This window comes from Gobio gobio (genome assembly GCF_949357685.1).
Source record: "Gobio gobio genome assembly, chromosome: 6".
NCBI lineage: Eukaryota > Metazoa > Chordata > Actinopteri > Cypriniformes > Gobionidae > Gobio > Gobio gobio.
In genome coordinates, this window is record NC_137102.1 from 5,940,653 (window position 1) to 5,967,112 (window position 26,460).

The 26,460-nt window shown below is 37.6% G+C and overlaps 1 protein-coding gene across 1 annotated transcript; it reads right to left on the minus strand.

Annotated features, from left to right (window-relative positions):
- Positions 1-2,949: 2,949 nt before the first annotated feature.
- On the minus strand, positions 2,950-26,381 carry klhl18 (kelch-like family member 18). The gene is made up of 10 exons (XM_079819600.1): positions 25,840-26,381; positions 19,111-19,241; positions 18,697-18,837; positions 14,513-14,711; positions 14,193-14,353; positions 11,611-11,747; positions 10,419-10,641; positions 10,214-10,318; positions 7,331-7,442; positions 2,950-4,607 (listed from the first exon to the last, which is right to left on the minus strand). Exons 1-10 carry the CDS (start codon positions 25,972-25,974, stop codon positions 4,221-4,223), a joined length of 1,731 nt encoding a protein of 576 aa, XP_079675726.1. The 5' UTR covers positions 25,975-26,381; the 3' UTR covers positions 2,950-4,220.
- Between the last annotated feature and the right edge of the window lie 79 nt (positions 26,382-26,460).

Consider the following 26,460-nt stretch of genomic DNA (forward strand, 5'->3'; position numbering starts at 1 on the left):
GTGATGGGTAGGTTTAGGGGCAGGGGCAGTGTGTGTGTGTGTGTGTGATGGGTAGGTTTAGGGGCAGGGGCAGTGTGTGTGTGTGTGTGTGATGGGTAGGTTTAGGGGCAGGGGCAGTGTGTGTGTGTGTGTGTGTGTGTGATGGGTAGGTTTAGGGGCAGGGGCAGTGTGTGTGTGTGTGTGTGATGGGTAGGTTTAGGGGCAGGGGCAGTGTGTGTGTGTGTGTGTGATGGGTAGGTTTAGGGGCAGGGGCAGTGTGTGTGTGTGTGTGTGTGTGTGTGTGATGGGTAGGTTTAGGGGCAGGGGCAGTGTGTGTGTGTGTGTGTGTGTGTGATGGGTAGGTTTAGGGGCAGGGGCAGTGTGTGTGTGTGTGTGTGTGTGTGTGTGTGTGTGTGTGTGTGTGTGTGTGTGTGTGTGTGTGTGTGTGTGTGTGTGTGTGATGGGTAGGTTTAGGGGCAGGGGCAGTGTGTGTGTGTGTGTGTGATGGGTAGGTTTAGGGGCAGGGGCAGTGTGTGTGTGTGTGTGTGATGGGTAGGTTTAGGGGCAGGGGCAGTGTGTGTGTGTGTGTGTGATGGGTAGGTTTAGGGGCAGGGGCAGTGTGTGTGTGTGTGTGTGATGGGTAGGTTTAGGGGCAGGGGCAGTGTGTGTGTGTGTGTGTGTGTGTGATGGGTAGGTTTAGGGGCAGGGGCAGTGTGTGTGTGTGTGTGTGATGGGTAGGTTTAGGGGCAGGGGCAGTGTGTGTGTGTGTGTGTGTGATGGGTAGGTTTAGGGGCAGGGGCAGTGTGTGTGTGTGTGTGTGTGTGTGTGTGTGATGGGTAGGTTTAGGGGCAGGGGCAGTGTAAGGGGATAGAAAATACGGTTTGTACGGTATAAAAACCATGACGCCTATGGAATGTCCTCACATTTCACAAAAACAAACGTGTGTGTGTGTGCGTATCGTTCCCTGATGATCCACGGCTGTGTGTTTTGACGATTGAGGGACTCAAACACAACTATTACAAAAGGTTCAAACATTCACTGATGCTCCAGAAGGAAACACAATGCATTAAGAGCCGGGGGATGAAAACTTTTGAACAGGATGATGATGTCCAAATGTTTCTTATTTTGTTTAAATATAATAAAAAGTAATTTAGTACTGCCCTTCAAAAGCACCATAAGACACTTGCATGTTTTCCAGAAGACAAATTAAGTACAATTTCCCTTGATTTTCAATTCAAAATTCAACAAGTTTTTCCTTCTGGAGCATCAGTGAATGTGTGAACCTTTTTAATAGTTGTGTTTGAGTCCCTCAGTTGTCCTCAGTGTGAAAAGATGAGACTCATGAACAACCATCACACACACTCGCGGATCATCCAGGGAACGACACACACAGGATTGAGAATGAATGATTCATAAACTTTTGATCGGGGTCATTTTAATAAATTCCGCTATTTTTTTTTGTCTTGTGGACTATATGTAAACATGTTTTATGTGAAATATCTTATTCAGGACAGCACTAAATAAAAAACAACATGCATTTTGTATGATCTCTCTTATTTAGTTAAAATTATTCCCATTTTCACAGATTCTGCAAGCGGTTCACACACTTTTTCTTGCCACTGTAGTTCTGCAGAAAATATGAAGAGATGATCGAGTCTTTTTGGAGATTAAAAAAAAAACATTGATTTCCTTTGTCAGGTTCTAACGCTCCTGGTGCTCCAGAAGAACGAACGAAAGAATGAAATATTTCATTAATCTCATAAATTTGTTTCTCTTCACTTGTAATTTACAGCATCTATATAACTACACGATTGCTGTGCAGGATATGAAATAAATAAAAACATAAGACATAAATTAAAGAAACATCATTTTTATTTTGCATTTCATTTACCAAGCTTCTCCAGTTGCTTGATTCCATATCCTCAACATATCCCGTTTTACTCCCACGGGTACCAAAGCCATAAATGATAGTGTGGGAAATATGAATAATTGACTATGGTTGAAACTGAAGCTCCTTAACACCGTAATGACACCTTGTGGTTATAATGACACGTCTATGAAACGGCCACTTAGACGTTACTTCAAATCCATGTTATCGTTCTGAACTATCATTTCTTTGTTTAGGAAATCCTCAAATAACACGTTTACTGCATGCATGGGAGAAAAACGCAAAAAGACAATGGCTGACTGACATTTCGAGTACAAATAGGCAACAATAGAGTGTTTTTAGGAAAAAAAACAATCCGCATTTACACTAATTGAAGCAGTTTACTTAAATATATTAAATGTTTTATACATATATATATATAAAAAGTGCAAATTCATGCAAAATGTTAAGCAATGACATAGTATACATTAATAACAAGTTATTCCTTCCAATAGAGATGTTATATGAGTTATGCATAACACAGCAGATTTCATTTCTCTGGTCTTGTTGGGTCTCCGATAACCGAGAAGCATCCAGCACAGTAACGGGCCGGTTTCTTTGTGTTAGCAGAATTGGCTCTTTTCAGACGGAATCCAAGACTGCTGACCCTCACGTCCTATGAACATCAACACAGCTGTAATACTCTACATATGAACACACACACACACACACAACAGAAACACACTTCTCACCTGTGAGTTTCCTAGTGTTACACTTTCTGACGGCTGTGGATCTGATGCTCGGACCAGTAAAGGTGTCTGTAAGATGAACAACATGTCAATATAATGATGTGTTTTGGGGTTATTCCCATTTAATAAGAAGAGTGTTATACCTTCTGAAGTGGCTCCATGGGAAAAGCAGCTGAGAAGTTCAGCATGGAGATGAGCAGCAACACCAGCAGGGCTCTTAGCATGTTTCCAGTCATCCTTCACACTCACACTGACGGCGAACAGGCACAAGTCTCTTCAATTAAAACACAACTCAAAGGGTGTGACCCGAAGTTGTTGTGCGTCACAGGGAAAATTACGGCACAGGGCGGCATTGTGTCCATAAAATCAATGTTTATTTAAGACATTATGTACGAATATTTTAGTCCCACACAAAAGATCTCGGTTAATGCCGTTCCTTCAGGTTAAATGGAAATGTTTCTAAAAGATAAACAGGACGACCGATTCGATATTTGTCCCAGTTGAGCTCTCCCATCTCATACGGAGGTAGCTGAGGAATATATTCAAACACATACAGAAAATGTGATCCATATATATTAGATTTCTGTAAAACGTAAACTTGATTCTCATTAATGTGACTTATAAACTACAATGTGCAACGCTATAAAAAGAAGAACGATTACAGCTAATAATAAATTAAAAGAAATACTGCATCACAATTGGAAGTTAATACAAATATCAATCATGAAATAAAATCAGCAGAGAAATGCAGTATTGGTAATGTGAGAGAGAAAATATAAACCGTGTTAAAAATTCACAGTCGGTAATCCTAAATTCAGAAAAAGTTAATACGTCGTCTATACAGTCATAAACCATAATTTGGACATTTTTTGCACAAAGCACGAGGGAACGCCTCCCAAACTCTGTCAGTTAATGTCCATTTCACTCTCCCTCTTTTTGGTATGTGTGCTGATTCTCATAAACACGAGAGAAAATTAGACACGGGATCAGATGGGCACATCGCAACCCATCCATCCGGTACATCGAGCTGGTGATCGGCAATCCCAAAATCAAAACCATCTACACATCAAAACAATTCAAGTCAATAAAGTGGTGAAATCATAGTCCATGTAAAGTGGAAAGTCATGGCACATCGAGCAGATGTTTTGCTCACATTAAGCGTCCATCAACATTCACTATATCCCAAATCGATTAGTACTTGACTTCTTGATCAAATAGAATTAAAAACAGCTTCATCCTCATTAAATCATACTCTCCCAATTATGGCATGGGTTAACAGTGGTTAGCTTTCACCTGTCTAGAAAATCTAAATTGGCTTCCAGTTTTAGAAGAATAAAACGACAAATTGATATGCGTACATGATATTACCCAACAACCGATGCTTAAAAAGGGCCCAGAAATCACGCAAAACAGTGCAAAAGTGCGGTTTTTTTAGCAGAAGTGCGGCCCATGTGGATTATGTCACCATTAAAGGTGTACTGGCATATCTGCTTTAGGCTTTTCTTAGAATAAAAGCCTGAATAATGGTACCTCTGATGCAAACGTGAGCCAAGATCTAGATTCATCAGTACAAAAATCTCTTAAAATAATCGAAATGTCCTTTTAGGCCGATGGAGGCTGTGGCGTTAGGTTGGTTGTAAGGGTATACAGCCGACCCCTACCCCGCCCTCATGGTTAACCATCGGTGACATAAGCATCCAGCGGTTCGTTTCCGGGTCGTACATTTCCAAAGAGCTGAGATTGGACTGTCCATCATAACCTCCCACTGCATAGAGTCGACCGCAGTTGGCCACTAGAGAAATGCGGCTGCGTCGAGTGTTCATGGCCACTAGGTGACTCCACTGATCTGATATTGAGCTGTAAACCTCAGCTCCACTGAGGAAGGCCGATCCGTCATAACCTCCTGCCACGTACAGATTGCTGCCCACGGCCGCAGCCCCATGTCGACATCGCTTGTTTATCATGGGAGAAACTGGGTGCCATAATGCTGTATGCTGGTTATAGTACTCCACCTAGTGGCAGAGACATGAAACCACAAGGAGTATTCACAACTTCACAGCATTTTGGCATTTATATCCTGTCGATTGAATCGTGGGCCTGTCACGATAACACATTTTGCTGGACGATAAATTGCCCAAGAAATTATTGGGATAAACGATAATAGTCGTTTTGAGACCATTTTCATCTAAAATAATGATAATAATAATAATGCAGGTACACCTTTTCAAAGATCAATACACTTTTATTTCTAAAGACTATTTAACACGGAGAACATTTTAAATATCCACAATAAATTAACAAAACAAAAAAAGCAATGGACTCTGTTAACAAACGAATGCTCTTGAATAAACAGCTGGAAAACTGCAGCGGATTGTGTTTTAGATTAAATGGGAATCGATTACAAAAAATTACATTTTTTTCTGTAATCAATCACGATTAATACGTTTTGGTATTGTAATAATTTCAGTTATTCTCCAAATTAAATGTAGAAACAATTTATTGACAGCATATTTTAAATATGTGTTGTAATGGCATGTGTTTATGAATGAAGGCCAGTATCACTGATGTCTCTATGAAACATTAATGACGTTACATTACAGTATAACTGAAAGCTACCCAACATTTGTTAGGCTTTAAAAAAAAAACTTTTAATTTAAGTGAACTTAAAACAATCTTTACATAAACCCATTATAATAAATGTTATTTTTACCTGTGCATTACCTGTTAGATACAGAAATGTAATAGTTATCAAACACCTTTCTTAACTGCATAAATAATCAATGAAATATAGATTAATCATCATTAATTATAGATTATAGAAATATAGATTAATCATCATAAAGCTACAATTTTCTGTTTCCGTTGTTCTTTGATGAACATTAATGACGGACATCATCAGGGCTCCTGTCACTTTAAGAACAGCCGCACATCTCATTTCCTCACAACACTTTAAGTTCATTTAAGACGTTATTGAACTAATTTAAGACTCCTAATATGAGAATACTCAAACTTCTCTGTGTTGTTGTTATTGTTTGTTCATGAGCAAAAGAGAACTCGATGTGAGCAGGAGACTGACGCGAGTCTGTGTGTGTGTGTGTGTGTGTGTGTGTGTGTCAGAGTGTCCCTCGATTAGCTGACATGAGACATACACACACACACACACACACACACACACACACACACACACACACACACACACACACACACACACACACACACACACACACACACACACACACACACACACACACACACACACACACACACACACACACACACACACACACACACACACACACACACACACACACACACACACACACACACACACACACACACACACACAGACTGGACATTGACATACACACACACAGACTGGACATTGACACACACACACACACACACACACACACACACACACACACACAGACTGGACATTGACACACACACACACACACACACACACACAGTCTGGACATTGACACACACACACACACACACACACACACACACACACACACAGGACATTGACACACACACACACACACACACACAGACTGGACATTGACACACACACACACACACACACACACACACACACACACACACACACACACACACACACACACACACACAGACTGGACATTGATATACACACACACACACACACACACACACACACACAGACTGGACATTGATATACACACACACACACACACACACACACACACACACACACACACACACACACACACACACAGACTGGACATTGACACACACACACACACACACACACACACACAGACTGGACATTGACACACACACACACACACACACACACACACACAGACTGGACATTGACACACACACACACACACACACACACACACACACACACACACACACACACACACAGGACATTGACACACACACACACACACACACACACACAGACTGGACATTGACACACACACACACACACACACACACACACACACACACACACACACACACACACACACACACACACACACACACAGACTGGACATTGATATACACACACACACACACACACACACACACACAGACTGGACATTGATATACACACACACACACACACACACACACACACACACACACACACACACACACAGGACATTGACACACACACACACACACACACACACAGACTGGACATTGACACACACACACACACACACACACACAGACTGGACATTGACACACACACACACACACACACACACACACACACACACACACACACACACACACACACACTGGACATTGACACACACACACACACACACACACACACACAGACTGGACATTGACATACACACACACACACACACACACACACACACACACACACACACACACAGACTGGACATTGACACACACACACACACAGACTGGACATTGAGACACACACACACACACACACACACACACAGACTGGACATTGACATACACACACACACACACACACACAGACTGGACATTGACATACGGCGCGTTCTCTTGTGTCTTGTCGCGCTTAGAAGCATTTACATATATAAGAGCGTGATCATATAATGTAACGCTCTGCAAAAATGGATATAAAAACGGGCACTGGAAATTATCCGGAAAAATTAATCAAGCTCATTTTTTTTATTGTGCGATTAATTGATTTATTGACTATCGCGACAGGCCTAATTGAATGATGTCCACTTACCGTGTTGAAGATCTGTAGACCATCATGACCGCCTGAAACATATATTCTGCCTTCAAACACAGTAACACCAGCAGCACTGCGGCTCGCACTCATTTCTGTAACTATTGTCCATCTGGTAACACAAACACACACAAAAAATCAGACACATTCACATTTCACAAAAATGTTGCTATTGAACACGTCTTTACATTAAATATTAATACATTCCTTTAAATTATGAAAATAAACATCCATGTAATAAGTAAACAATGCTTCAGGTAATTATTCAAATAATCAGCCAGTAATAAATCGAAGAACACAGAAAGAAATTATAATAGAACAAAGACTATTAATGACATTAGTTTGCTATTTTTAACATAACATTATCAAATAAAACATTATATGTCATGGTTTTAATTTAATAAGTAAAAACTGCTATACTGTAATAATTACTTGAGAAAAAAAATAAACAACATTATTATTAATGATATAATAGCAGTAGGTCTGTTAGGTTGTATTTACACTCTCTATCATTAAGCAGTGCTCTAGGGCAGTGGTTTTCAAACCCTGGGTCACGACCCAGACTTAAAAAATGGGTAGCCAGGATGATTGAAAGGGTTAGTTCACCCAAAAATGAAAATAATGTCATTTATTAACCGCCCTCATGCCGTTCCACACCCGTTAGACCTCGGTTCATCTTCAGAACACACATGTTGAAATCTGAAGGCTCAGTGAGGCCTCCATAGGGAGCAAAGCAATTTACACTCTCAAGATCCATTAATGTGCTAAAAACATATTTAAATCAGTCCATGTGAGTACAGTGGTTCAATATTAATATTACAAAGCGACGAGAATATTTTTTGTGCGCCAAAAAAAACTAAATAACGACTTATATAGTGATAACCGATTTCAAAACACTGATTCATGAAGCTTCGGAGTGTATCGAATCAGCGAGTCGAATCATGACTCGGATCGCGTGTCAAACCACCAAACTGCTGAAATCATGTGACTTTGGCGCTCCGAAACCACTGAATCGACTCACTGATTCGATACGCTCCGAAGCTTCATGAATCAGTGTTTTGAAATCGGTTATCACTATATAAGTTGTTATTTCGGTTTTTTTGGCACAACAAAAATATTCCCGTCGCTTTATAATATTAATATTGAACCACTGTACTCACATGGACTGATTTAAATATGTGTTTAGTGCATTAATGGATCTTGAGAGTGTAAATTGCTTTGCTCCCTAAGCCTCACTGAGCCTTCAGATTTCAACACAGATATCTTCATTTGTGTTCTGAAGATGAACGGAGGTCTAACGGGTGTGGAACGGCATTAGGGTGAGGAATAAATGACATTATTTTCATTTTTGGGTGAACTTACCTTACCCTTTAATGTCCCATATATAGGCCTAGCTATCAAATTAGTGCAAAATCAACTTTGCATGCAAATGCATCAATAATCAAAAGCGTTTGTGTGGGAAAAGTGCTGAGCTGAATTTTTGTGCCATGGTTTAATGGAGAATACAGTCAAATGGCCCATTGTATACCCAATGGCCCAAGTATTCTTATGCTTGGCTTGACTTGTTTGAATGTAAACAGTTGTAGGCCTATATATGGGTCACGACAACAACAAAAGAAAAAAAAAAAGAGGGTAACTCTTTGAAAACCACTGCTCTAGGTTTGGGTATCGTTTTAATTTTAACTGTTCCGATTCTGCTTATCGATTCCGATCCTTATCAATTCCTAATTAAGATTTCAATAGGGTAAAAAAAAAAAAAAAAAAAGATATAATTCACATTTCTTATTAAGCTATTATTACAAAACATTTAATTGTAGCTGAATACCATGAAAAAAAAATCAACAGGCTTGCAACGTTTGCCTATGGTTTAAAAATACTATTAAGCATTATTAAAGACAAGTAAACACTCAGTGATTAAAAAAAGAACACAAATAAATACAACAGAAACAAAGATCATTGAAATAAACATTTTCAGGTCGGGACAGAAACTGTAATCAAATGTAAAATAACGGCACTTTAAGGATAAAATATAGGCTATACATTACAAATATAGTTAAAAGTTATTCTGTCTAGAACAGCAAGTGAATGTTCTCGTCTTTTGTTCTTTGATTAACGTTATCATAGAGACGGCAGCAAGAAAATCTGCCGTTAACGACATAACCGCCTGTGTTTATGAGAGTATTTGGACATTTTTGTGTTTGTCCATTCACGTGCCGTGCAAAAAGACGAGGAAGAGAACTCAGTTCATTTCCACGCACTATTCATTCACTATGAGAAGCCGTTCTGTGCCTACGTGTGTGTGTCTGCAGCACAGAAAAACTTATTTTATTGCACTGAAATGGTTAAAAATCACAATAAAATGTGCACACAGTGACCGATAAGCGGAATCGGAATATGCGTTTCTTATCGAATCACCGGTTCTGGACAATTTGGAACCGGTTCTCAATACCCATCCCTAATGATAGGACTTTATAAATTAAGTTCAGCCTAGATTAAATAAGCATTACATTTTTATATTGTGCAGGTAAGTGTAATAACTATCATATAAGGTTGTTGCATCCACTGCAGGGTAGAAGTAGTAGTATATTTAAAATGTTAAATTATGGCTTTTTGACTAATTTAATGTACATTTTATTTAATCATTATTATTATTAGTCTCTTTTGCAATATAACACAGCCTGATGGGAAGACATATACTATTACATAATGTATTTTAGTAGTATTATTAAATAATTAATAATTATTTGAACCAAATATTTTGATCTACACAGTTATATGTATTCTTAGTCTTCTTAATTTGTTAGTTCAACAAAATATTTTCCATTTCTTAAAATGCTGATTACTTGATTTGCAAATTAATCATGTGGATAAACATTATCTCACCTGTCAGTCTCTGGGGCATAGCACTCGACTGAATTGAGAGAGGACTTGCCATCATATCCACCACACACATAAATATGGCCATCAACAACAACTGTTCCCATCGCACTGATGCAGGAGGAAGAGAAAGACCAAAAGCATCATATATAGGTGCATAAAACTCAAATTCTCAAATAATATATATTTACACAATTTCATGATTGCCTACCTGCGTTGAGTATTCATGCTAGCAACTTTTGCCCATGTGTCAGTGTCTGGGTTGTAAACCTCCACGGTTCTAAGCCGCGATTGGCCGTCGTATCCACCGATGGCATAAAGCAGCCCATTCACAACAGCAACACCCACTCGACTGCGGGCTGTGCTCATAGGTTGGCATCGCTCCCAACAGTTTCCAATTGGATCAAATACCTCCACGACATTTAATGAGTCACCTGTGCATAAAACATTGACTCATTAACAACATCTGACACTTGATAGTAAATAATAGGGCTGGGTAAAAAATATCGATTTCTCGATTTTAATCGATTCTCACTTTTACAAAACAATATCGATTCTTAAATCCCAAGAATCGATTAGTCTATTTTTTTTTTTTTTTTACGAAATTCAAAAAAATAAATACTGTTTTTGGCGCTGTGGCGTGAGATCGCTCAGCTCAGGAGAACCAGCAGCGCGGAGCAAACATAAACGCATCTTCTCTTCCGCTTTAATACCAGTAACAGCGCGAAATAAACACGAATGAGCTTCTGAAAGTGTGTTAAAAGATACAGGACAGCTTACCGAGCTATTTTTTTAATCGCTCAATCAGTGTTTCAACCGCAGAAAGGCGTCAGTAAAATGGCTTACAAGTAAATGTTACGTAACGTCATTCCCTCAGAAAAAACATATCCATAAACTCGGTAGTCAACTAGAAAAATTAACTCTAGAGAGGAGCATTTTGCTAATTATATGCACCACATTACATAGGATATTCATTGTCAATGTTCTTCAATATTTAATAAATCTAGCAAGTTTTTGTGACAGCCAGCCTTTAAATGTTTATATTTCAAAAAAACTAATGGAGTAGAATTATGATTATGTAATTGTAAAGTTAATATTATAACTTTATTATTATATATATATATAAAAAAAAACATAATTTAGTGTCCTTTAAGTGTTTGCATACAAATCAGTTAATTTTTACCTTCAATATTAGTAGGCTAATGTAGTATCAACTGACTCCCATAGTTTACAACATTAGTTTTCTCAAGGAAAACTTTCCATGTATTATACCTGATACATATCCAAAATAATTGATATTGAAAGGAATCGAAATCGAATCGAATTGTGAAATTTGTGTCAATACCCAGCCCTAGTAAATAGCACGTGAGTTTTCTGAAAGGCCAGTGTGAAGGAGGCAGTACCAGCACTGTTGAGGCCTCCGACTGCATAGATTAACCCTGCGATGGACGTGCAGCATCTCTGCCGGGTCTTGTAGGCTGGCAGGTGCGGCCGGCGCTCCGGCATCAGATGGTAATCTTTCGCCTCATCAACAAGGTCCCTGTTAGAGTAAAAGTCAAACGCATGTTCATGCATGGACACTTTTGGAAATGCACAACCAATAAAAAATTATTAATCCCCACATCCTTTCAAAAGTTCTATCCTCCTAATAATAATACTTGTTTAAATTACATAAAAGCATGAAGTCACCATGAAATCAAAATTGACCTTTAGTGTCTATTCACACCAAGTGCAAATGCCGCGCCTTGTTGTGAAGTCTTACTCGCACTAGCTCCGCCAAACAATGACTGGTTGGGCCAAGCAAGATAAAAAACACACGCATATTTCAACGTTTTCAGTGGCGCAATCAGTAAAACGTAAGGATTAAGGATCTAAGTTTTGACTCGATCGACCCAGGTTTGAATCCGCCTTTTGCTCGCTCTTCCCCTTTTCCCATCACGTATCACATCAGAAAGGCATTTACTTTCAATAAAAATTAAGAAAATGTTCTAAATGTGGAAATAAAGTGCCTAACCAAATGTTTAATAATAATTAGGGCTGTCAAAAGATTAATCACGATTAATCGCATCCAAAATAAAAGTTTGTATTTACATAATATATGCGTGTGTACTCTGTTAATTATTATTTATATATAAATACACACACATTCATGTATATATTTAAGAAATATTTGCATGTATATACATTTATATAATCTATAATATATATAAATATAAATCTTTTATATATAAAAATATTTTTTTTCTTAAATATATACACATGATTGTGTGTGTATTTATATATAAATAATAATTAACAGAGTACACACACATATATTATGTAAACACAAACTTTTATTTTGGATGTGATTAATCACGATTAATCTTTTGACAGGCCTAATAATAATAAAAGCATTTATTGGGTAGGGTTAGGGGTCGGTGTAGGGAGGGCTTTTATTGTCCCATTAAGGCGGCATCCATTTAATAATTTTAATAAATATAATAATTTACACTGTTATTATTGCATTCTATTTATGTACAACAATACTGAGGTGCAAATAGTATATGCATCTGTCAAAATAAAGTATAAATTGCATGTAATTATTATTGACACATATTGCAAAGAACTACTTTTACATGGTGTGAATAGAATATATCACTAGAGGATATTTACACTAAGTGCAAATATCCTCCATCGCTAAGAAAATGTTATTAACAGTGCAAATAGACGCTGCCTTTTTTTAAATGGAATATTAAAGTTATATTAATATTATAATATAATATTGAATTATAAATGATTTATCTATGCAATAATATTTCTTTATTAATCAAAATTGCTCTTAATAAAAATGATCTCTTCTCTGATTAGGTTTAACATCGGACAAGACAACCTATCACTCACATGAGATCACAACAACAGCAAACAATGATGATCCAATCAATTTCCGATTACCAAAATCGCACTACATTTTTGTTCTTGTTCTAGTAGCCGTTTCACTAAGATATACATCGCAATAGTTATGAAAAAATGTATCACAAATGATCAGAACTTCCCTATCATGCTGACTTCAAGTATATACTATACTTCAAGTATTTATATTTTTCTCATACAAACGCATGGCTTCACTTCTGAAGGCCTTTATTAACCCCCAGAGCCGTGTGGAGCAGTTATATGACGGATAGATGCACTTTTAGGATGGACAGATGCACTTTTAGGATGGTAGATGCACTTTTATGATGGACAGATGCACTTTTATGATGGACAGATGCACTTTTATGATGAACAGATGCACTTTTATGATGGACAGATGCACTTTTATGATGAACAGATGCACTTTTATGATGGACAGATGCACTTTTATGATGAACAGATACACTTTTATGATGGACAGATACACTTTTATGATGGACCAGATGCACTTTTATGATGGAAAGATGCACTTTTATGAAGGATAGATGCACTTTTATGAAGGATAGATGCACTTTTATGATGGACGGATGCACTTTTATGTTGGATAGATGCACTTTTATGATGGACAGATGCACTTTTATGAAGGATAGATGCACTTTTATGAAGGATAGATGCACTTTTATGTTGGATAGATGCACTTTTATGATGGACAGATGCACTTTTATGATGGACAGATGCACTTTTATGATGGATAGATGCACTTTTATGATGGACGGATGCACTTTTATGATGGATGGATGGATGCACTTTTATAATGGATATATGCACCTTTTTGGACTTTCAAAACAGAAAGTCATTCACTGCCATAAAAAAACCTTGCAAGAGCCAGGGCATTTTTTTTTATATAACTCTGATTGTATTCGTATGAGAGAAGAATGTAATATACACCTAGGATGACTTGATGGTGAGTAAATCATGGGCTAATTTTCATTTTTGGGTGAACTATCCCTTTGAATATTGTATTGAAAATGTATTTTCTGCAGATTTGGATCCAAAAGGTCCATTTATAGAGCATAGTTATCTGAAAGAAACGTGCCTGCATTTGTGGCAGCAGCGTACGAGCTCATCTTGTTGGACTCTGTCAGCCAGGAATTGGGGTCGACACAGAGGCAGTCTGGTTTTAGACAGTAACTCCGGTAACCGCGGCTCACGATCCTCACGTGCATGTCGCACCCAAGCAAGCACGGCCTCAAAAACCTACAAACAACAAACAAGCTCAGGTTCTCTCTCATTTAATAGAGAGTCTCATTAAAGAAAACACATCCAAAACTGTGAAACAATGAAAATGTGTGATTTACATCCATCATTCAGTACCATCCCGTTCTTGTGACTTTAAGTTTGTCATTAGAATCTGACCTGCTCCTCTGCTTGGATATTGAGCTCATCGCAGCCCACGAGCTCAAACACTTCCTCCGGCCGGAGGGCCAGGAACTCCTCCGACAAAGATACCTCCACAAAGTGCTGGTGAACGAAGATATTGGCTGCATCGTAAAGTGTGGTGCACATCATAGTCTCTGCAAACTGCCGTACACCAAGGCAATTCTTCGGATGCAACCTGTAAATTAGAAGCAGGTCTAGAGCAATCTGTGTATGAGAAATTAATCACTTTCATAATCGCCTTTTTCAGGGTTTTTGCAGGTTTCACCAAGTCAAATGTAAGACTTTTTAAGACCATTATGAATGAAATTTAAGACCTATAAAGGAAATGCAGTCACCAAATGACTTGCAAAGTAAATTTATTTATTCAAATTGAACAAAAATTTAAAAACGTATTAATCGTGATTAATTACAGAAAAAACAATTTTTTTTAATCGATTCCCAGCACTACCTTAAACACAATCATCCGCTGCAGTTTTCCTGCTGTTTATTCAAGAGCATTTGTTTGTTAACAGACTGAGAGTCCATTGCTTTTATTGTTTCGTTCATTTATTGTGGATATTTAAAATGTTCTCCGTTTTCAGTGTTAAATAGTCTTTAGAAATAAAAGTGTATTGATCTTTGAAAAGGTGAACATGCATTATTATCATGCCATTATCATTATTTTAGATGAACATGGTCTCAGAACGACAATATTATCGTTTATCGCAATAATTTCTTGGCCAATTTATCGTCCAGCAAAATGTGTTATCGTGACAGGCCCATACTTAGTAAAACAAAATGGTTCCCTTCATCTCGGTGGAATAAGATTTTGTGACTTTTCCTTCATTATCTACACACACACACACACACACACACTGCAATCTCCTTATAAAACTGAAATTTTATATCAGATGTGACTCGTTGACGAATAATTTGTCATAATTTGTCAACAACCTTTTTTCACTGACGAAAACGATAATCTCTACAACTCCATAACCTGAGAGAGGCTTGTCACAGTTATTACATAAAGGGATAGTTCACCCAAAAATGAAAATGTGATGTTTATCTGCTTACCCCCAGGGCATCCAAGATATAGGGGACTTTGTTTCTTCAGTCGAACACAAATGAAGATGTTTAACTCCAACAGTTGCAGTCTGTCAGTCGTATAATGCATGTGAATGGTAACAAAATCTATGAGAGTAAAAAAAAAAAACATGCACAGACAAATCCATATTAAACCCTGCAGCTCGTGATGACACATTGATGTCTTAAGACAAGAAAGGACTGGTTTGTGCGAGAAACCCAACAGTATTTATATAATTTTTGACCTCTAATTCACCTCTATGTCCAACAGCCTGAGGTCTGTTCACTATATGTTGCGTAAACTAAGTCAGATCATGTACATTGACCTCACGCACCGGAAGTGATCAGGCTGTTGGGCATAGAGGTGTATTAGAGGTAAAAAATGACAAATACTGTTGGGTTTCTCACACAAACCGATCGTTTCGTGTCTTAAGACATCAATGTGTGGTCACGAGCCGCAGGGTTTAATATGGATTTGTGTGTGAATGTACTCTCATAGTTCTCATACTCTCATTTGCTACCATTCACATGCATTATACGACTGACAGACTGCAACGGTAGGAGTTAAACATCTTCATTTGTTTTCGACTGAAGAAACAAAGTCACCTGTATCTTGGATGCCCTGGGGGTAAACATCACATTTTCATTTTTGGTAGAACTATCCCTTTAATGGCCTTATTGTGATTATTCCATCCTATCATTATTATTTGATTATACAAATACGCATGTATTTTATGCATATTTAAAAAAAAAATTATCTTATGCTCACCAAGGCTGCATTTATTTGATCAAAATACAGTAAAACAGTAAAGTGAAATATTTGAATAATTTATATTTAATATATTTTAAAATGTAACTTATTTCTGTAATGGCAAAGCTGAATTTTCAGCAAATCATCCTTCAGAAATCATTCAAATATGCACTAGAAAACATTTTATTATTATTAATGTTGAAAACTGTTGTGCTGCTTAAAATCGTGGATAAGTTAATTTATTTGAAACTGAATTTTCTTTTAACAATATAAAAGTATTTAATGTCACTTTTGAGCAACTTAATGCATCCTTGCTGAATAAAAATATTAATTTCTTTCAAATCTTACTGACCCTAAACCTTTAAACCAGTAGTTATTATTATATAGTAGGGATGCACGATATTATCGGTAGGACATTGGAATCGGTATGAAAAAAAAAATGCTGATATGCCTTGCCGATATGATAACGTGTTGATATGCACCTGCAAAAACCCGATAAGATCATGTCAGCCGTGTGCTCATTCTTGAAATGAAAACAAGCAAAAACATTGCATGTATTTATATTGAAAGTTTTTAAATGCTGCCTAGAAGTTGTGAATGCGTGACCATCAACAGTGACTCCCCACAGCAGCAGAAGCTCCTCCAGTGTGTGTGTGTGTGTGTGTGTGTGTGTGTGTGTGTGTGTGATCTCTAGCGCGCGCAGCCTCCACAGCAGCAGAAGCTCCTCCAGTGTGTGTGTGTGTGTGTGTGTGTGTGTGTGTGTGTGTGTGTGTGTGTGTGAGTGTGTGTGTCATCTCTAGCGCGCGCAGCCTCCACAGCAGCAGAAGCTCCTCCAGTGTGTGTGTGTGTGTGTGTGTGTGTGTGTGTGTGTGTGTGTGTGTGTGTGTGTGTGTGTGTGTGTGTGTGTGTGTGTGTGTGTGTGTGTGTGTGTGTGTGTGTCATCTCTAGCGCGCGCAGCCTCCACAGCAGCAGAAGCTCCTCCAGTGTGTGTGTGTGTGTGTGTGTGTGTGTGTGTGATCTCTAGCACACAGCCTCCACAGCAGCAGAAGCTCCTCCAGTGTGTGTGTGTGTGTGTGTGTGTGCGTGTGTGTGTGTGTGTGTGTGTGTGATCTCTAGCGCGCGCAGCCTCCACAGCAGCAGAAGCTCCTCCAGTGTGTGTGTGTGTGTGTGTGTGTGTGTGTGTGTGTGTGATCTCTAGCGCGCGCAGCCTCCACAGCAGCAGAAGCTCCTCCAGGTCCTAGTGCCCGCCGGTACAATGTTATATTGTTATAGTAATAAATTGAAAAGTAGAATACACAAATAACTTGAAGTTCTTTATTTATTCAGAAAATGAAATCAGTAATGATTTCATAAATCACAAGCATAACACTTTTAAATTAAATTACTGACTTTATTATTGTTACTTTCAGAGCTTTTAATATACTCATTATAAAAATAACTTTATTAACATTTATTTATCTTTAACGAGTATCCTTTTAGTTAGGAGACCTCAGAAATCTGAAACCAGAATGAAAAAAATAAGTTCTCTCAAAATGGTGGTTTCCAAACAAAGGGAAAAAATAAGCGGTATCGGCCAAAATGAGCTGAGAAATATCGGCATAAAAACAATATCGTGCATCCCTATTATATAGTCATCTTATTATCTTACAATTTCCATATATATTATATGATATTAAGAAATCATTATTTGTGTTTTTTACTTCAATGTGCCCATTGTTTCTGCCTTAAATCATTATATTGTTATTTATTTATTTATTTATTTATGATTTAATGCCATATCAACAACAATGGCTATAATTTAACAATTTTGTCTTAAAAACAATCACTATACAAAATCAGGCATATATACCAATAACAACAACAGTAATAATAACACCAATTACATATAATCTTTCAATTTAATATTTGACAGAAATTCTAAAATTACTCCAGGAGAAACCTTTTTAAAAAGGTCCATTAATGTGTTTTCTGAATAAAACCGTTCTCTAATATTATTTTAAAAAGGACATTCTATTAAAATGTGTTTTACACTCGTGAAATTCTTACACAGATCACAAACCGGTTTCTCTTCCCCCTTCAATAAATATGAATGAGTGAGTCTTGAATGTCCAATTCGGCATCTCGTATATACAACCTGGTCATATCTATTTTCTGATTATATTGTTAACTAACTGTGTGATATGTATAGGTACTTTTCTGACATCCATAACTTGGGACGCAGTCTCTTCTGATAACAAATCACTCTTAAAATGTAATTGCATGCATTTTCTGTAAAGCTGCTTGGAAACGATATGCATTGTGAAAAGCGCTATACAAATAAATGTGAATTGGATTTGTTTAACTGTACCTCTGCTGTAGAAAAGAGCAGCAGGCATCTTTGACATTCTGAAGCTGCAGGAAACTGGCCCCTATCAGGAGGGCCTGGACGTTCTGTTGGTCTATGGCTATGTGTCCATTGTAGGCAAAGTTTATTAGGGCTTCAAGTGCACTGTTTAGAGGGAAAACAGATGGAAATATTAACACACCTACAAACAAAATAGACCGTGGGTGCTTCTCACTTCTTATTTGTGCATCCTCGTTTCCTTTCCTCGTGTCTAAGCTCCACCCCTTAGGATGTGAGGGAAGGATGTCACCTCCTCGTGGTGCAATTAGAGAATTGAGATGTCCTTCAAAATGGCGGAGGTCAAAAGGAAACGAGGAAGCATCAGTTTGAGTATTGAGAAGCACCCCATGTCTAGAGATCTCGATTGCTGAACTTCACCTGGGATCCATGCCTTGCATGACGATCTCATCCTGTTTGCATTCCACCATGTCATTGGTGAACATGGCATGGAAGTATGGAATAGAAGCAGCGAGGACTATTCTGTGAGCGCTGAATTTGTGCTCTCCTACCTGCAAACACACAGACAGATGCACAAATCTTGATCAGAAATCATCTCATACACATAATACATCAAATGTCCTGGTTGATAATGTGACATTCAGTGGCATTTTGGAAAAATTAGCTCTCCACCCAAAAGATCACAAAGTATTCTCTAGGGTGAAAATGAACAGACAATTAAAATTTTAATGAATGTAGCAGCAAATGTGGGAAAAAAATGGAACAGTGAGGCATTAAAGGGATAGTTCACCCAAGAATTAAAATTAGCCCATGATTTACTCATCCTCAAGTCATTCTAGGCGTATATGACATTCTTCTTTCAGACGAACACAATCTGAGTTATATTAAAAAAAGTCCTGGGTAATCCAAGCTTTATAATGGCAGTGACTTGTTGCCTCGTTTATTAAGTCCATAAAAGTGCATCTATCATCATAAAAGTCCATCTGTCAGTCATAAAAGTGCATCTATCATCATAAAAGTCCATCTGTCAGTCATAAAAGTGCATCTATCATCATGAAAGTGCATCTATCATCATGAAAGTGCATCTATCCAACATAAAAGTGCATCTGTCCATCATAAAAGTGCATCTGTCCATCATAAAAGTGCATCTATCCATCATAAAAGTGCATCTGTCCATCATAAGTGCATCTGTCCATCATAAAAGTGCATCTGTCCATCATAAGTGCATCTGTCCTTCATAAAAGTGCATCTGTCCATCATAAAAGTGCATCTATCCATCATAAGTGCAACTATTATCATAAAAGTCCATCTGTCAATCATAAAAGTGCATCCATCCATCATAAAAGTGCATCTGTCCATCATAAAAGTGCATCTATCCGTTATAAAAGTGCATCTATCATCATAAAAGTGCATCTATCCGTTATAAAAGTGCATCTATCATCATAAAAGTGCATCCATCATCATAAAAGTGCATCCATCTAATCCACCATAAAAGTACATCTGTCCATCATAAAAGTGCATCTATCATCATAAAAGTGCATCTATCCATCATAAAAGTGCATCTGTCCATCATAAAAGTGCATCTGTCCATCATAAAAGTGCATCTGTCCATCATAAAAGTGCATGTATTCCTCATAAAAGTGCATCTGTCCATCATAAAAGTCCATCTATCCATCATAAAAGTGCATCCATCCATCATAAAAGTCCATCTGTCAATCATAAAAGTGCATCTATCCATCATAAAAGTGCATCTGTCCATCATAAAAGTCCATCTGTCAATCATAAAAGTGTATCTATCCATCATAAAAGTCCATCTGTCAATCATAAAAGTGTATCTATCCATCATAAAAGTCCATCTGTGACTGTCAATCATAAAAGTCCATCTATCATCATAAAAGTGCATCTATCCATCATAAAAGTCCATCTGTCAATCATAAAAGTGCATCTATCCATCATAAAAGTCCATCTGTCAATCATAAAAGTGCATGTATTCCTCATAAAAGTGCATCTGTCCATCATAAAAGTGCATCTATCCATCATAAAAGTGTATCTGTCCATCATAAAAGTGCATCTGTCCATCATAAAAGTGTATCTGTCCATCATAAAAGTGTATCTGTCCATCATAAAAGTGCATCTATCCATCATAAAAGTGTATCTGTCCATCATAAAAGTGCATCTGTCCATCATAAAAGTGCATCTATCCATCATAAAAGTGTATCTGTCCATCATAAAAGTGTATCTGTCCATCATAAAAGTGTATCTGTCCATCATAAAAGTGTATCTGTCCATCATAAAAGTCCATCTGTCCATCATAAAAGTGTATCTGTCCATCATAAAAGTGCATCTATCCATCATAAAAGTCCATCTGTCAATCATAAAAGTGCATGTATTCCTCATAAAAGTGCATCTGTCCATCATAAAAGTGCATCTATCCATCATAAAAGTGTATCTGTCCATCATAAAAGTGCATCTGTCCATCATAAAAGTGTATCTGTCCATCATAAAAGTGCATCTGTCCATCATAAAAGTGCATCTATCCATCATAAAAGTGTATCTGTCCATCATAAAAGTGTATCTGTCCATCATAAAAGTGTATCTGTCCATCATAAAAGTGCATCTGTCCATCATAAAAGTGCATCTGTCCATCATAAAAGTGCATCTATCCATCATAAAAGTGTATCTGTCCATCATAAAAGTGTATCTGTCCATCATAAAAGTGCATCTGTCCATCATAAAAGTGTATCTGTCCATCATAAAAGTGCATCTGTCCATCATAAAAGTGTATCTGTCCATCATAAAAGTGTATCTGTCCATCATAAAAGTGTATCTGTCCATCATAAAAGTGTATCTGTCCATCATAAAAGTGCATCTATCCATCATAAAAGTCCATCTGTCAATCATAAAAGTGCATGTATTCCTCATAAAAGTGCATCTGTCCATCATAAAAGTGCATCTATCCATCATAAAAGTGTATCTGTCCATCATAAAAGTGCATCTGTCCATCATAAAAGTGTATCTGTCCATCATAAAAGTGCATCTGTCCATCATAAAAGTGCATCTATCCATCATAAAAGTGTATCTGTCCATCATAAAAGTGCATCTGTCCATCATAAAAGTGTATCTGTCCATCATAAAAGTGCATCTATCCATCATAAAAGTCCATCTGTCAATCATAAAAGTGCATGTATTCCTCATAAAAGTGCATCTGTCCATCATAAAAGTGCATCTATCCATCATAAAAGTGTATCTGTCCATCATAAAAGTGCATCTGTCCATCATAAAAGTGTATCTGTCCATCATAAAAGTGCATCTGTCCATCATAAAAGTGCATCTATCCATCATAAAAGTGTATCTGTCCATCATAAAAGTGTATCTGTCCATCATAAAAGTGTATCTGTCCATCATAAAAGTGTATCTGTCCATCATAAAAGTGCATCTGTCCATCATAAAAGTGTATCTGTCCATCATAAAAGTGCATCTGTCCATCATAAAAGTGCATCTGTCCATCATAAAAGTGTATCTGTCCATCATAAAAGTGTATCTGTCCATCATAAAAGTGTATCTGTCCATCATAAAAGTGTATCTGTCCATCATAAAAGTGTATCTGTCCATCATAAAAGTCCATCTGTCCATCATAAAAGTGTATCTGTCCATCATAAAAGTGCATCTATCCATCATAAAAGTCCATCTGTCAATCATAAAAGTGCATGTATTCCTCATAAAAGTGCATCTGTCCATCATAAAAGTGCATCTATCCATCATAAAAGTGTATCTGTCCATCATAAAAGTGCATCTGTCCATCATAAAAGTGTATCTGTCCATCATAAAAGTGTATCTGTCCATCATAAAAGTGCATCTGTCCATCATAAAAGTGCATCTATCCATCATAAAAGTGTATCTGTCCATCATAAAAGTGTATCTGTCCATCATAAAAGTGTATCTGTCCATCATAAAAGTGTATCTGTCCATCATAAAAGTGCATCTGTCCATCATAAAAGTGTATCTGTCCATCATAAAAGTGCATCTGTCCATCATAAAAGTGTATCTGTCCATCATAAAAGTGTATCTGTCCATCATAAAAGTGCATCTGTCCATCATAAAAGTGTATCTGTCCATCATAAAAGTGCATCTGTCCATCATAAAAGTGCATCTGTCCATCATATAACTGCTCCACGCGGCTCTGGGGGGGTTCTGAAGCGAAGTGGTGCGTTTGTGTAAGAAAAATATCCATATTTAAAACTTTATAGACTAAAATAACTAGCTCCCCGGAGCCATGTGAAGCAGTTATATGATGGATAGATGCACTTTTATGGACTTCATAAACGAGGCTACAATTACTGTCATTATAAAGCTTGGATTACCCAGGACATTTTTTAATATAACTCAGATTGTATTCGTCTGAAAGAAGAATGTCATATACGCCTAGAATGACTTGTTGAGGGTGAGTAAATCATGGGCTAATTTTCATTTTTGGGTGAACTATCCCTTTTAGAAGGGAAAGTATACCATAATCCTTAGCATGATCTGTAATATGAACAATAAGCCAGCTGTCAGTCAGCAAAGACATGCGTACAGGAGGTCAGGTGAAAGAGATAAAGAGGATTATTGCTCTCTGTGACCCATATAAAGGGCTGATGATGCAACAGTTAAAGCACAGCAGCAGATCAGAGACTGAGCACAGGTTTCATTAACTGATGCTTATGCTAATGGTGCTTTATACAGCTATTTTAGGTACAGAAAATCTAAGAAATTTGCATTATTTCCAATAACATACACTTTAATATTTATACATCTTAGGTCCGGTTTCACAGACACAGAGTAAACCAGGATTAGGCCTTAGTTCAATTAGGACATTTAAGTAACCTTTTATAAACGTGCCCTAGAAAAAAAAAACAAAGCTTAAAGCTACACTGTGTAACTTTTTTAGTCTATTCTTAGCTAAAAACACTTAGTTCTTTCAAAAATATATGTGCTCATTAATGTATATTTACTTCTTTCAAGTAATAAAGTATTCTCGTAAGTTTATAATATGCCATTGAAAATACATACGGTAATGGGATCTAACGGTGGTCGCCATGTTGCCCCTCCATCTTGAAAGTACATTAGCCAAAGAGGGACATACCCGTAAATTCAAGCTTCGCCTTTCGCGTTTTAACCGGTTTTAATATGGCACTGTACAAAATTCTCTGCCACGCGCATGTGCGCGTCAACTTGTTCAGACTTGTCTGGTGCATGTGCAGAGAGTTTTCATCTCAGCAGCGTCCAGTAACAGAGTTATATGGAGTTTTCCTGCCTTGTTTATTCCTCAAAAGTCTGTTTTTCCTTGTGTGGTATTTCTGTGCGTTAATAACTCCGTAAGTAATAATAGTTATTGTCATTGTAGATGTGTTTCAGAGTGTGTCATCGCGTAATTCAGTTGATGTCACCTCAGAAGTATTTTTGTGTCAACATACAATAGCATAATGCTCACCTATTTGAATAATCATTCAGTTATTTTATCAACAATGTTTATTCGTTTTTAGAAAATATTTGCTTGTAATGTATGTTGATGGAAATATGTATCAGGTCTGATCGGCATATTAACAATTGTTATACAGAGCGCACTGACTGCAGTGCTAACATTAAAGCGCCGCACACACTTTTGTAACCCGACACCGCTTGTTAGCAGCGGCAGCTCCGCTCCTTTTAATGCAGCTGCATTTAGCGCCTATATATGGTACAATAAGCTCTGGTTTACGGTTACATTATACAAATGTAACTTATAAGTATAGTTATACAGTTCAGTGTATGTATATTTACCATCCTTATTTGTTCTCTCACAGAAACCACATTTATGTACATATCCACACAAACCTGTTTATGCCTTGCAATTGGATGACTGAATAAACATTACTATCATCAAAGTTAACTCTGGATTAGCTGCAGTTCTTTCTAGCCGAATAATTAGGCCAGTTGAGTTCTAACCATCCCACTGCGCACAGAATATCCCACAGGCACCGTGTCGAATGTGGACGAGGTCGAACTAGAAGCATAGGACTGGAAGCCATGTTAATCTTGGACTAAATCGGCCACCGTAGGAGTTGAAACGAAATCGGAATTGAGAAGAACAGAAACTAAAATTCACTGGATGGTCATATACCTTTTCACCACTAGATGGGGGAAAATATCACACAGTGTAGCTTTAAGCCTTGTCTGTGAAACCGGGGGTTAATGTTTAATTTTTTAACACTTCTGTATTATGTCTTCTTTCCTCTTGAGCCACAGAAACAACATTTCTGTCCCTGCAATTACTGATGCATGACTTTTTGAGGTGCTTTAAATAAACATTAACTTGACTTAAAGAAGGCTGGCATATTATAATTATAATGAATTTGAAGCAGTGGGCTGGTACCCCCAAAATTGTTTAAAATAAGCTTTAAAATAGGCTAAAACAGCCTGACATTATTATTTAACTGAAATTATTTTCACTATTTACAAAAAATAATATTTTAATTAATTCCCTCAACAAAGTTTATTCACTAAAAAAGTAACAATTTCAAATGATTAGATGTATATTTTTTTCTTGTTATGTCAATGTACAATATTTTATTGCGTAGATATATATGTATGAGGGGAAAACTAGCTAGAAACTGCTGTTTAAATAAGCCAAACAATTCAAGATATATTGTTTATCCAGCTCTCACAGGTGTTTCTATTAAACTCAGCTTGACAATACAGTTAAACATTAAACATGAGGAAATGGCAACTTCTTAACAGACCATAGAAGGCAAATTCACAACCCAAGCTGTCTATAATTTCTCTACAGGTCAAAATAAAAATAGCAATAACAGCAGGATGTAATGTTCCTCCGTGCTTTAGTAGTTTATAACATACAGCTCATATGCAGCTGATGAGGATATTAGCTGTACATGCTAACACACAACACTAGCATACATCGCCTTCAAAACTGATAGAAAATATAAAAAGATCAATTTCAAGAGATGTATGCAATGAGACACACTAGCAAACGACCTGACAGGCTTAAAAATGACAGCTCTTCCTTCAGCTAGCAGTGTCTGTACTTCACTAGCCTCTACCATGCTGACAGCCTAGTGCTACTTGGTTAGCATTTCACTAGCAAATGAACCCTAAGAAATAAAAACACAGTACTTTTAGGGTAACATCACACAGTTTCCCTTGTCGTCGGATCTCCTCCATCACTGCATATCCACGAGCGGGCAAATCGGCGACAGAAAAATGCATCAAATCTTCTAATTCTTCAAAAATCGTGTCACCCATCGTCATTGATGGACTGGAGACGATACTTTTTGTCCAAAGCGAGACGCCGTAGATGGAGCTGTTTTCTGAGTGCCCTCGGTGTCAGTTCCCTATTATACAGGGGTCATAAACTGCTCACATCAGATTTATGTGGATGTACTGGTGTTATTCATGTGGATCACATCCCAGATAGCAAAAAATATCGGCACGGCTTCTTTTTGCCGCCGGCCCTAAGCTGTCGGCTATAGGTGCGTCCCGCTGGCGGTGATGAAACGTTTGCCGCCGAATACGTCACTCCCATTTCTTGCGAGATGCCGCGGCCGACTAGCCGGCGGGCCGCCGGCTTCATTTTCTCTGGCGGTTGCCTCCGCCTAATGGACCGCGGCCGGCTGGCGGCAAGCCGCTGTGAAATACAAGGATTTCTACTCTCAAATTCGACCAGCCACGTTGGCTATGTTTGGCTTGTTGGGAAATAGAGTGGAACTGACAGCATTTTAACTAGTTCTCACATTT

Coding starts and splice junctions, on each gene's coding strand:
- klhl18 (XM_079819600.1), bottom strand. CDS start 25,974: ATGACGATGGGTGACACGATTTTTGAAGAATTAGAAGATTTGATGCAT. Junction 10,319..10,418: donor AGCATGAATACTCAACGCAG/GTAGGCAATCAT, acceptor CTCCTGCATCAG/TGCGATGGGAACAGTTGTTG. Junction 7,443..10,213: donor TATGCCCCAGAGACTGACAG/GTGAGATAATGT, acceptor TTGTGTTACCAG/ATGGACAATAGTTACAGAAA.